The sequence below is a fragment of the Buteo buteo genome, chromosome 9 (genome assembly GCF_964188355.1).
Source record: "Buteo buteo chromosome 9, bButBut1.hap1.1, whole genome shotgun sequence".
Taxonomy (NCBI): domain Eukaryota; kingdom Metazoa; phylum Chordata; class Aves; order Accipitriformes; family Accipitridae; genus Buteo; species Buteo buteo.
The window spans coordinates 3,386,235-3,400,399 of NC_134179.1; the positions used below are offsets into that span (position 1 = coordinate 3,386,235).

General features: G+C 42.1%; 1 protein-coding gene across 2 annotated transcripts in view; it reads right to left on the bottom strand.

Moving 5' to 3' along the window:
• Nucleotides 1-292: 292 nt before the first annotated feature.
• The window catches only part of KCNJ5 (potassium inwardly rectifying channel subfamily J member 5), a 61,833-nt gene continuing 47,960 nt past the window's right edge, over nucleotides 293-14,165 (bottom strand). For both annotated transcript variants that reach the window (XM_075034905.1, XM_075034906.1), the window contains exons 4-5: nucleotides 11,562-12,508; nucleotides 293-1,090 (exon numbers count right to left, since the gene is read on the bottom strand). In XM_075034905.1, coding sequence (XP_074891006.1) covers nucleotides 747-1,090; nucleotides 11,562-12,501 — 1,284 coding nt within the window. In that variant the 5' untranslated portion in view covers nucleotides 12,502-12,508 and the 3' untranslated portion in view covers nucleotides 293-746. The remainder of the gene's footprint in view (nucleotides 1,091-11,561; nucleotides 12,509-14,165) is intronic.

Sequence of the window (14,165 nt, forward strand, 5' to 3'; positions counted from 1 at the left end):
AAACCTTCACTGGGGCAAGATCTAAACTTTCTCTGATCATGAATAGCCTGTGAAATGTGTCAGAGATTCCATGAAAAGAGTATACAAAGATAGCACTTCAGTTTGAGAAGACAATCAAAAACACTGGATAAACATGCTAAAGGTTTGCAGGGAAAGTTGTCCTGTTAATATCAGACATTTTGCAGGAAATAAATCACGACGACTGTGATCCTGGAGGAAAAGGCTAAAATCTATTCGTAAAAATCATGAAGGCAAAACACTTCACTACATACCAGGGAGGTTTTTTTCCTCTTCTTTTAATTTAGCAGTAACAATGTCTACAATACATTGACCCACAAATTAAGTGAAGGTATGAAACCACATTCTTCATACTGAGATGGGACATTCTGGACTTTTACTTTTTAAATACCCTCTCAAGGGGGAAGAGTTCTGAACATCCAATGAACATCTTTTGAAACAACCAGTGGTAGGAATTTCAATTTTAACAGTGATAGTATTTAGTGAGCCTTGTCCATAGAGACCAAAATGCTTTGCAAACAAGTGCAAAGCTCAGAATCTCGCTGTACAGATAAAAGGAGAAGGAAACTGAGGCACAGTGCTGTGCAGTGACTCGCCAGGATCAAGCAGCAGGCAGCAGAGGCCTGGACATAAATCTCAGCTCTCTGACTCCCAGTGAATTCCTGACTTGCCAGGCCCCAGTTTCCCAGTAAGTGTAGGTAGGTATCTACTGTCCAGCAGTTCAGGTGTTATACAGGCATATCTTCTTTCACCTCTCCCGCTGTCCCGTTGGCTCCATTCAATCCTGCTGGCTCCCTGCCTTCTTCCTCTTCTTCTTCCCCTTTTGCTGTCTCTGCTTCTCTGCCTCCGCTCAGAAGGGTGGCACTGGAGAGGTGGCTGAGGAGCTGGCCTTCCCGGCGGGACTCGGCCAGCTCTTTGGCACAGCACACGGGAGTGTTGGTCTCATAAGTGCTATGGAAGCTGTTATAGTCAACTTCGTAAAAATCCTTCTCCAGGGTGAGGACAGGAGTGAAGCGATGCCCCCACAGCACCTCGGTGTCCATGTAGGAGCTGCGAGCCTGGCAAGTCATCCCTAGATGGAAACAGAGGGATGTTAAATGCAAAGCTTCCTTACATGCTCACCCAACCACTTCTTTCATTTAAAAGCACTTTCATGTTATCTCCATACCTGATTGCTCTGGGACACAGAAAAGGTCTTCGCTTAATAAGCCTCACAAAAGCCTCTATCATGATAAAAGCTGAGCACTCAAAGGAAAAGGGATGGATTCATCGCTGCATCTTCAGACTGTTTCCTGAACCTTGTGCTTATGGGTTTGAAGTCTGGTACCACTAAGCAGCTTCTCTCTCTCCTCACATTGCCTCTGTTGAGGTGTTGCTTGCGTGGCCGATACTAACAGCACTTCTGGTGAATTGTGCTAGAACGACATCCAACCCTGCCAATGCACCTCAAATCCTGACCCACACAGGCCCTAAGTGGAATGAACGACTGCCCTACACTCCCACTGTGTCTGACCCCATCCCTCCTCAGCTACAGCAGTATCAGCAATTCCCTCCTACACTTAGGTTAAGACACCAAGGCGTACAGCCCGAAAGGCTATACAGGCTATATATAGGGCTAGTGATTTATATGATTATATATAGGGCCTAGTGATTTATATGGCAAGCTGGCTTTTAAATACCTCTGGAGGGCTCAGTCCAACTGTATTGGATTGGCAGAACCAAAACCCACAACAAGACGTGGTCAAGATCATAAGCATGTTGAATTCCATTTATTAATGGATTGTGGATTGAATGAACAGTGGGCAATATGAAACTGATATTTGTCAAGCTGCTTCTCAGCCCCAAGGATCAGAGTTTATTTATTTACTTTGATGAAGTTTAAAGACAAGCTTTACAGAGCAGGGATAAGCGTTCAGTGTTGGCGTAACTGTGAGCAAATTCTCTTGGAATCACCTGCCAATGTCAAGGCTGACTTCTCTTCTGAATGTGTCTTCTGTTTGTCCTAATTATGTTATGAATTTGGAATTAATTCTGGTGAAATTTGGAAAACCTGACCTCACAAAGTCCTCCCACTGTTCTCTTTTGGAGGGTGAGAGATAGGCCTGAGTGGAATACATGCAAAACATACACTTGATCCGGTTCCTGATCAATAGTCTAATTGCTTCATCCCAAAGTACACAAACAGAAATCTAAAACAATGCTATAGGGGGAAAAATAGCAGTGTCAGATGCTTCAGGGAAGAGTATATCATGTCTTCTCCCCACGTGAGCTCAACTAAGTGACCGAAATCTCAGAGTAAACAGAAAACTCCTTTCCTTAAAAAAAAAAAAAAAAAGGCGCCTTTGTGAAAAGACAAATATTTTGTTCTCATAATTGCTACAGTACATTAAAAGACACCCACACAAACAAGTTCTCTGGAAAGCTTTACACTTGTCTCTTACTGCTTTCCTTAGTTTAAAGCTATCAGGCCTGGAGTATATTAGTTGCTTTTGGTTCTTTAAAAGAGACAAGAGGGGTGGTGACACACGCAATACTGAGAAATTTCCAGTTCTGTATCACAGACTGAAAAGCCAATTTTCCCCCCCAAGAAGATCTGCAGGAGTATTTGCTTCTGGGCAGGAACAACAAGTACAGAGTTAGTCATAGCGTTCTAGCGTGCCTGCTTCCTGGACCGGAAGGAACCGGGAAGTGCAGAGGCTGCTATGAAAACCACAATAATGGAAGAAGAAAATTACCCCAAGTGTTTTTGCCTTAAGGAGAAGCGCTATTGAGGTACAGCGTCTTTGCAGGAAACTATCAGCTTTTGCTTTACAAGTGGAAAACAGAATGGAGACCACTCCTGACTATATGGTGACACTACAATGTGCAGCATCACCTGCCCTGGACTCCTCAGTCCTTGCGGTGAAGACTGGTTAATCCTCACTCCCTTTTATCAGCTAGCAAAGAGCAACTCAATGTGCAGGCAGTTCATGAAGTCCTGCTAATTTCTGAGTCCTGCTACAGTTTTTCTCAGGAGAGCTGTGTCACTGACACTTATCATCCTGTTGACCACCCTGGACAAGGGCTTTTATTACAGGCTGTTTTGAGGGTCAGTAATGTAGGGCTGCAGGGCTAATCCCATTTTCTGATGCTCCCTCATGCTGGGAGACCAGAATGCTAGACAACCAGCAGCATGTGCATGTATGGTAAGGAGACAGTTAAAATAAACTAGCCCTTTTCCCTTTCAACAGAGCTGGTTTTGCACCAGAAATCACGAAGGCCTTCAAGTGCCCCCTCCAAGCTCCACGGGCTTTCAAAGCCCAGCAAAGAGAGTAGGAGAGGAGACCCCTCAGGCCCACAGGATTAGGTCCCGTGATTGAACCGGCTAATTCTTATCATGGCCTTCCAAGTGCTGCAGCTGCATGAAGGTATCATGTAGAAGTCCCCAAGGCCAAGATGGGGTGTCCCTGCTAAATGGGGGGGCCTGAGGCATCCTAAGGGAACTCCTGCCTTATAATCAGGGCCTGAAATAGCTCCTTCCCTGGGGGGAGTACCTGACAGTGAGCCTGAACTCCAGAGACACACTCATAGTTATCTCCTGCTGTAAGTATTCAATTAAGGAAGGAACAATAGAAAGCTTTCAGCAACCAAATACTGCACACTGCCAGCTTCCTGCAGTAGCTGCTTTCTGTAACCCCAAGGGTACACAGAGCCAGCACAATAAGACAACTTGTAATTGCTCCATAATCCCATTCAAATATTCCTTTTTAGCACATGTGCAGTGGTGTTTTAATTGCGTGGGGACATACTGCTTGGCAGCTCCTACATTACCCAGTAAACAACAGCATTGTCTCTGCTTCAAATTCCATTAAGTGCCTGCTTTGCAGGCTGCCCTGTGCTCTCCAGCCTGGTTAATTAATGCATCTGTAATGTCCCTAGCTAATTATTGCCTCTGTAACTGCAAAAAGATGACAGAAGAGGTGTGGAAACAATAAACCTTACTTTTATTAAGAGGACATGGGTGCTGCTACTTTCCACTTGCATACAATGTGCCCCGTGCCCTCTGTGCTCTGAATATCTGTTTCGGCTTGCAATGGGGTGGAGTAATTCACTAGACTAAGATCCTTCATACGTGGCTGTGGGCTCTCTGCAAAAATCAGCCGTTTCATTTTGTATGCCTTGCTTATCCAAGTCCATGGGACATCTTGGGTGTCGGGAATCATTAGGCTATATGCTCCTATCCATCAAGTACCACAGCAACGCTGGCACTGCTGTTCTGCTTCAGTGCAGTAGCACTGTCTTGTGCAACCCCGGAGCACTGACATTTTGGAGAGCACAAGAAATTGAGGGAGATTTCAAACTCTTGGAATTTCTTGCAAAAATAATCATAGTACTTATGGCCCTGATAAAGGCTGTTAATCCTTTTCTGAAAGTAGATATAACTATACATTTTGGCTTTAAATGGAACAGATATTTGGTATAGTTACAGAGAAGTGGTAGTTGGTGACTTGGGCATTTTATTTAAGTAAGCTTCATGTCAAAAGAATATCCTCATTTCCCCTTCGTCAGCCTAAGTAGATGTGCTTAAAAACTTATTTAAAAATAAAGTCATAGAGATTTTTATTTCAAGTGTATTGTGTTTTCCAGATAGTAAGACCATTAGAAGTTTAATTTTCTCCTAAACAATCTGGTTTAAAAATGAAAAAGTATGTTTAATATAAATTTGTACAATCTGTCAGTTGCGGAAAATGTGAAATGATATGCGAAATCTTCAGCTTTAAAGTTTTAGTTACAGCTCTCTCATCTCTTAATTCAGCAGCTTAGCTTTCAGTTGCAAACAAAACTCAATTTTAATTGAAACCAGAAAAAAGTTTCTACAAAGTTATAAGCAGATGCACCAAGTTTTCAATAAAGCTGGAACCAGTTCCAGGCTTTTTAGAAAGCTGGAGACCAGAGGACTGTCTCCTGGTTTCAAGTTCTGCAATAAACATTTCATAGAGTTTTAATGATAATTTCATTACAGCAGAATCCTAAGAAGTGGATTTTTTTTTGTCTGTTGGCTGTAGTCACTGCATCACAGATCAGTAACAGAGTTTGTGCATGTTCCTGTTTAAGGCAGCCATAGATGGCTTCCTAAACGGCTCATTTCTGGTTTCCAGTAGATGAAAAGATACAAAATATATTGCTATGTGTATTAAACCAGGTGTTTCATTACATTCAATAACAGAGAAAGCACTGAGGAAAGACTGGTGTGTAAAATAGGTGTCAGGGAACTCTACCAATAAGGCACTTTCCTGTCATCAAAATCAGTTGGGATCAAGCAGCTTACATTTTATCAAAGATAAAAGAATGTTAATACATGCTGACAGAAAGCAGTTATTTGATGGCTCACCCAGTAAGGAGCCTGGTTTTTCTGCAGCGTACTCAATGGGAATTGTAGGTTTCAGAATGTTTCACTGCTTGCAATGCCACTGATTATGCAACTGGAGCAGACGCTTCTGGCTCTGCCACGCTGCTAGGAGAAGTGGAGATTGCTCCTGATTTCCAGGTCTTGTATACCCTTAGGTTACCAGTTAAAATCAAACTTCATTATCACAAGCCAAACCTAACTGCATTTGCAGCTGTTTGGTTATCCAGAGATGAACCAGCAGTCTCCCTCCAACTGTTGGAGGATGCGTATTTTTGTCAAACATACCGTCATCGCCAGTGCCTTTACCGGCAGTTTAACGGGAGAGGGCAAGGGGACCGCAAAGCATGATCTACCAACCCAAGAAATTGCCGCAGGCTTCAATGTGATCACATCAACAGTATAGTTGAACCTTTCAGTACTGCTACATGGCCTGAACTTTCTCAGTGGGTAGAGATATCCCAACCCCTGGGGCTGTCAAGACAACATTTTTCATCAGCTTAAAATTAACTCTCCTCATTTAAATGCCACAGAGCTCAGTGATTATCTGCTGGCAAAATGTCATGTGGGTGCTGACTGTGTGTTTGCCATATTTGCTAGGCTCTCTCTGCAGTTCAGACACATATACTGCTGGAAGTGGTTTCACTTCTCTGTCCTTGTTTTCATACACTATTGTGTGCAGGGTGACTTTTCCCCTTGTACTGGATGCATAAAGCTGCATAATACATACTCCACTCCTTGAGCTGAGCTCCACCTACATTACAAAAATACACAGAAAGAACTGATGGACTCAGAGGTATAGTGACAGACTGATGTAAGTTAGGATGGCAAGGAGTAGTTATAAAAATTTTAAGTTCTATCACTCTAATTAAGCAATACATGTCTTTAGATTAGCATCAGCATTTGGATGGTTATGGAATTTATTAGTCCCTTTGCGTTAATTAGACCAAAGAACAGTGTAACCTCCAAAAAGTCAATATTCCTCCAACTTGAAAAGGAATATTAGAAGGTAGGAGCATGGTCCTCCAATTACTTGTGCTTGTCTCCTTTAGAGGAGGACATGTCTGGGCTTGATTAGCTTTGATTTTTATGCCAGAGGAGAGTAATAGGATTTTAATTTATCTGAATGGTCTCCAGGCATGTGAAAGCTCCTAGGCACTGGAAATGAAAAAAAAAAAGAACCTTATGATTTAAAGATCTTAGATTCAATTGCCAGGTCTCTACCAGGCAGAACCTGAGCATCAAGCTCACACCATGTAACTTTAGGCCCCTCACAAAGGTATTTATAGTGACTGCAGAGGCACCTAAAATGACTAGCCTGCCAACTTCTACCTCTGGAGGACAATTCAGCCGATGAAAAGAATGACTTGAGATGTATCTCTCTTCCCTATAATTATATAAGCGGTTTCTGTAACAGTTCTGCAAGGTCCTTCTTGCAAAAAAGAAAACTTATTTATATGCAAAATGCAAAACAAAACAACAAGACAACCCAAACCAGATGATGAATGCATGAAAACTCCACACCCTTCCTTTGTTCTCCCATGAAAATCATGATTAATTTCAGGTTATCTTATGTTGTGACTACTTCTTTTGGTCCTATATTTACAGCCAGGAAATTTTACTAAGTCCTCTGTAAAGGTGAGTAAATTGAGGTGCAAAAAAGCTGCTGTTTGCCTATGCTCTCACAGGGACAGGATGAAGTAAATTACTTCTAATCATTAAACCACTTTTATCACACAGACTCTAAGCTAGAAATATATATGCCTATCCTAGAGTTTATTAAAACTTCATTTAGTGACTGGACTAATCAGGCATCTGGACTGTCTCTTGTGGCTTATTTAATAGTGGTGGGAAAAAAGAGGTAATGAAAACCAGTGAGGACCAAGAGTAAAGTAACAAGCACTGCTGTCTCTATGCCCAGACAATAGCATTGCTGGACCCTGTAGATACAGAATGAGGTTTGCAGGACAGCTACTGATAAATTAGGTTTTGCTTAATTGTCAGTAAATAGCAGCGGAAGGGTAAAGTTGGAAGAGAAGAGACCCTCTTCAAATTATCTGCCAGAAAGTCCTGCAGGATATGCAGACTGCGTCATCATATGTGATGGCTTACAGGGAAAAAAAAAATAAAAAATTGGACTCTCCAATGTTCTCTTATTGAATGAGCCAAATTCTTCATCAGAACCCAGCTGACTCTGCATGCACATGGAAGGGGGACCTAAATCTCCACTGCACTTCTACATTCCAGCAGCCTTGCTTTATACACTATGTTCAATTCAGGATCAGGAGGGTAAGGGCAAGAGGTTTGGCCAACAACAGCCTAGACCTATTCTGTCAACAGGGTTGGCTCTCATTTTTTATTGCTACTGTGGGAAGCAGAAAGGCAGTGAAAGCAAAAATGTATTCACTTTGCAGACAGATTTTCCACCTTCACTTTCTTACCTTTTATTGCAAGTCAAATTTGAGCCAGCTGATCTTGACAAGTGTCCCTTTCAGATAAGGCAAAAGAGAATTAATTCCGTAAAGTAATCTCTGTGACTAATTCATTAAGTAGGCACTGTGAGTGATGCTGCTGCTTTCAAGATGCCCACGAAGCAGCACTGGAAGCCAGAACACTTGTCATCTATATTGATTTTGTCTTTACAGTGGTCATTTCACTCAGCAATGATCACAACAGATCTGCCCAGAAACTTAGTCTCCCTTTGGCATTTTTAAACCTCTGGCAGAGTCACAGTGCCTCAGCCATACTGAAATATTGATTGGAAAGCCCCCTGACAGTGGGCTTTCTGCCACAGCTGGCTTCCTGGGCTAGTTAGTGGAACAGCTGTGGGTCCCTGGAGAGCTCTCACTAGAATAATACAATGTTTATTTTCTTTTTCAGTAAAATAAAAACATTGCATTTTAGGCTGGCTGGTACATTTCTTGTGTCTTGTGTGTACATTCTTCAGTGTGTTGTTATGTATCCTTTTAAAAATTCAAGTCAACTTGAAAACAAAAACATGGGTTTAAACCACAATGTTTCATTTTGTAAAAAAACCAGTGACGTGAAGTGTTTCAACTCTTCAGAATTTATTCTACATTTTTTATTTGAAACTGTTTACCATCTTTGCCTTTCACTGGATCAGAATTAAACTTAAATGTCAGTAAGAAGAGTTACTTGTTTGAGTTACTTGTTACATTACATTTGTAATATGTGTGTGGTTGGTTAAAGCTATTGGAAATCATTATAAAATTGCTGTCCCAAACTTTCAGTGGAAAATATTCATGCTTTTAGTCAAGACATTATGCTTAAATTTCTTTAGTCGTTTCTATGTTGACAATCACCATTTTGACCTGCTTTCCAAACACCTTCTGAAAAAAATATAACTGCCTTCTCCCCACCAGTGCAGGATGCATTCATGGTATGATTTGCTGTTGTCTGTAAAGATGGAATAAGTTTCCATTAATTTTTACTCCTTACAACAACTGCAGAGCTGAGCCATCTCTGAGACAGCATGCAGGACTCGCTTGCCTCTTTTGCACCACGAACAGAGCTGAATACGCTGACCAGTTGTACCTCTGAGCACTGTGATGGTGGTTCCTCATTTTTCATAGGGGTTACTGAGGGAACAAATGGTCTGTTGCATTTTTATACTGCCCTGAACCTGACCAGGTTATAACAGTGTCATGATTCAATAGAAGACACACTGAGAGTAAATTACACCATTCCTGAAAGCAGATGGGGCTTGAACAATATGACAGGAAGGAAAGAACCTAAAGAATTTGCTTGAAGCACATTTTAAGGTATGGAGGTAGGGATTAATATCCCCCAAACTGCTTTATCAACATTACGAAGTGTGAGGACAAAGCAGGAAAGCACAAACACTGTGCTTCTGCAAGCCACTCTCATTATGGCAAAATATCACACCCGCCCCAGTTACCATATGTCATTCAGAAAACCATCTTAGCCTCTGAATCAGATAATGGCATCATCTGAGGTCCACTCTGCTCTAAGTTCATTGCAAACTGGCTCTTCTAGCTCCAATTTTGGAATTTCACAGCCTGTCTTCTGAGACCAGAATAATTCATTTCCACAGATGTGTGCTCCTTAGTATCATTACACACTGGCCTGTATAATCCCTCTGGGAGAGGAGCCCATTTGTAAAGCAATATTATTCCTATGCCATGCTTTTAATTTTGAGGCTGTTATTGATAATGACTTCCTCTCACACATATCTAGCAGAGGCTGAGCTTTCATAAGAGGAAGGCAGTGCAGTAGCTGTTCAAACAGAATTTGATAGTGTCACTGTGTGATGAGGAAAGAGGCTTTGGACAAACAAGGAACTGCATTCCATGCTCAGATTAGGAGGTTCTAGTATCTAGTAAATGTTTAAGCTACAAAATAAGCTTCCATCACAAATCTTTGCCTTTGATAGTCTTTTCCACCCACCCTTTCTTTTGCCACATCCCTACAATACTCTGCTGCAAAGGAATATTTGCCTAGTAATGCCAAATGAATTACACTTCTACAATACAGTACTCCAACCTAGGTACAGTGCAATCTATACATAACCTCCCATTAGCTCTGTTTGGAAAAGCCAGCTATTGCTATTCACCTAATGCCTAAAGGGAGATACTGGGAAACTGAATTAGCTCTCTAGAGCTGTCTTTAAGAGCAAAGGTCTGGGATGCAGGAATTTGAGAGACTATTTCTCTTTATATCTGGCTCTTAGGAGAATAACAAGGACAAATCTCAAGAAGGGGACAATATTAATAGTAAGCAAAGGCCAGAATCTCTGAGACAGGGTGCTGATACCACTGACTACTCATATCAAGCTGAAAACCCTTGCTAGTGTTTCAGAGAGAACCCATGCCTCCTCAAGATGGAAAAAAAAATCCAAACACCACCAAGAGAAAAAACATGGGTTCGCAGTGTCATCTCCTAACCAAAATCCTTAAACACCAAAGGGCAAACCTACTTATAAAACCTTTTTTGCGTCTCTGACTCTTTCTGTGTTTCCACAACTCTAGATAGCAATTCTCTCCTCAGTACTGCCTGTTGCCCCATTTCCCTTAAAGGCCCTGATTTGACCACGGCACGCTGCCAACCCCAGACTCAGAAAGCCTGCCAGAAGGGAGCGTCACCATCTCAGGGTGCTTAAACGCGCTTGCCATGCTAGAAGCACAGCAGACAGAGCCTGCCAGCTCCTCCTCAAAGCCTAGAATAAATGAATTAGCTGCAAGTGGTAAAATGACCCCATGGTGCCTTGTCTTTTAGGTGAGACTCCAGAGTCAACCATCCTCCTCCCTAATCAGACCGTAGGAGATACACTGTATCCCACCTGTGGAAGGAAGCCTGAAGGCCTTTGTGGCCATCCATTCGCTCAGCTTGAGGCACACTGTCACCTCCCTTTTCTACACTTTGGAAAGCTGAGGGACACAACTTTTCCAGATTTATTATATATGGACGCAGACTTCTTTCATTGCCTGCCACAAATACACCCATGGAAGGAAACTGGGAATCAGCTGAGTATATCTCCTAATCTACCCATTACACAGCATTGTTTTAAGCTGTTAAACAGCTGCTGGGTTGCAAGAGTCACAAAAGGAGTTTCTGTATTTTTCTTCTTTGAGCTCCTTTTGAAAATATATGTCCTGCATCATGTGCAAGTCATTCAGTTTCAGCACATGCTGTTTTATGGGATATAGTAATACTTGGGCACTTCCTTCATAGCCTCCATTAAAAAGCATCACTACAGCAATACCTAAAATAGCACAGTTACAGCCAATTTTTCATACAGAGGAGAAATGGAAAAAGATTTGTGCCATGAATTTTGATCACAGGAAACAGGACCACAACAGACCTCATGAATTCCTTTAGTCCATTCCTTTTTTCCCATGGATCAGTTCCCAGTGATGATGGACAGATCCTCGACTAACCCCTTCGTCTCAATCCCAGACTAATAAAAACAGTGCGAAACACTACAACATGGGCTAAAGGACCCATCTTTTAATTGCTAGTTACCTCAGACCACAATATCCCACCTGAGACAGTCACTAGAGAAGGACAAATCCCAACATGTTCTCAATCCAGCTGACATTGACAGTAAATGCCAAACTGCATTCCATTTTTCCCCTTCCCTCCTCAAAATTGTGACTGATTTTTGACAAGTCCTTACCTGTTGCTTCCACCATTCCTTCCAGGATGACCACAATTTCAAACTCCTCCTTCTCCAATTGGGTGCGTGACATCTCCCAGAAGGGGCTTTTCTCATTGATTTCATGTGAGATGATAAGAGGTGACACCAGGAACAATCTGTCATCTCCAGTGTCAAATCCCACGTTGATGTCTGTTTGGTTCAAGGGGATAAACTCTCCTTCTTTGGTCTGTTTGGACTTAATCAGTTTGGCTCTAATGGAAGCCTCGACAATGTGGGAATTGCGGAGGTCTCCAACACGGAACATGAGACAGAGCTTCTCATCCCTCATGGAAATCACTGCGTTGTTAGAAAACATGAGGGTTTCAGCCCTCTTCTTTGGTTGGCTGATCTTGACAAACATGCATCCCACCATGAACGCATTGACAATGGAGCCCAGAATAGCCTGGATCAGGAGCAGTACGATGCCCTCTGGGCACTTCTCCGTTATGACCCTATAGCCATACCCAATTGTTGTCTCGGTCTCGATAGAAAACAGAAATGCAGAAACAAATCCACTGAGATTTTCAACACAGGGGATCCAGTTCTCATCTTCAAGATGGTCCAGGTCTCCCCGGATATAGGCAATGAGCCACCATATGAACCCAAAAAACAACCAAGTGATGGTATAGACCATAGTGAAGACAAGAAGATTAAAACGCCACTTGAGGTCCACCAGCGTAGTGAAGAGGTCACTAAGGTATCGATAGGTTTCTTGGACATTTCCATGGTGCACATTGCACTTGCCACTTTTCTCCATGTAACGCTGACGTGGCTTCTTACCTTCTGCTGATATGAGGCGGGTTCGGTCAGTGGCAATAGGGACATCATCCCGAGCCTGTTTGGGAATCTTCTTAGGCTCTCTGGATGCAACTCCGATGTCCATGTCCTGGTTCATGAAGATCCTAGAATCTCCAGCCATGGCTGGGCTGCAGGAGAACAAAGAAATAAAGTTTAAGATAGGAGGAAAAGAGCTGAGACAAAAGCCATTTTGTTTTACTGTCTGAAGCATTACGACAGACCAGGACAACAAACATTGCAACTATTAATGTTACACTAACAAACTTTGCCCCATGCTGGTACAGGGCTGGATAAAGGCTGATTCTACATCAGGAAAGCTTTTTGCTAGGGCCATGTCTTTCCTCCTAGTATTGTTTTGGGAAACACTTTGAAAGGCTTCAGCATTTCTCTCGCAGCAGCCACTTGCTATATATAACGCTGCATTGAACTGGATGTTAAATACTGATTCATAATAACACACAGTCTCTTCAAACATGAACCAGCTGCCAGTCACTTTGCTCAATGCACTGCTGGAACCTCAGAACATATGGTGATGGTCACGGTCTAGGAGTCATGAAATAGGTAAACCTTGTTACAGTTTTTTGGCTTTGGGGTTTTTTTTTTTGGTCCTCAGGGTTTTTTTTACACTCAAAATTTGCTTGAGATCACAACTAGGAGCAAAGTAAAGATACATCAGCTTATACCTTCAAGAGGCACTGGAGTTTTTTGATGCCTCAGGTTTTGGGTGCATACCAAGAGAAACCTTAGAAATTAATAGAACACGCTGAGCACCACTGTCTACCTAGATCTCACATAAGTCTAAATTATGCATGAAGGTTTCCCTTACAGTCAGCAAAGAAAGGCACCTCCAGGGATAATTCAGATTTCAGGAGTGCTGAATCACCTTCTGGAAGTACCCACCCCCTCCACAAATTATTCTGGGAGCTTGGGCTCCAAATGTGAAACAGGCATTTAATTTAGCATCTTGAATTACATGTCTGAAGGTGTCATGAATCCAGGCCTACTGTTAATCAGATATATCAGAACCTACCCCTTTACTTCATCTGACATTAGACAAAAACACCAGACACTTTTAGAAACCTAACAGACAGCTATTAAAAAGCCCACTGTCAACATGCAAAACTATGCTTAAAAAGATACAAATAAATAATACAAAACAATGGCTGCAATGATTCTTGCAGGTTATAATGTAACATCCTGTTTACCAAGATGATTAGATACTCTTTAAAAAAACCCACACATGGTCCATTGAAAAATGAGTCTTGACTCTGAATGCAGGGCACAGACAAAATCTCTGTGAAAGATTACCTAAGAAGCCTTAGGGATATCAAAGACAGCATAGCAATATTCTCCATGGTATTCATTCTCTGCATTGTCCTCTGCAAATCCTATTAAAACCTAACTAAATCTGTAACTGCTCCCTGTATCTTTAATCTTCTTATGCGTCTGTGAATGAGCAAAGGTGTAGAGATACAATTAAGAGTATCCTGGGAAAGACAGTTTTAAGATTGAGCAAAGTAGCTTCATCTTTTCAGTATTAAAAAGCACAAAGGGTAGGCGGGAAGGAAGCAGAGGCAGGATGAATAAATGAAGCAACAAATTTCCACTTCCATTCTGCTGTAGCCAAGTCTGGTTAACAGCAAAGAACTACTCTTAGCCCTTGTATAAGTCACCATCAATCATTACTCCAATGAAGCAGCCAGAGCCTGTTGCTGGAACCATACCCGCTGGCTCTGTTCACTAGGGAGCCCAGCCATCTGTCCACAACACACTCACAAGCTTCTT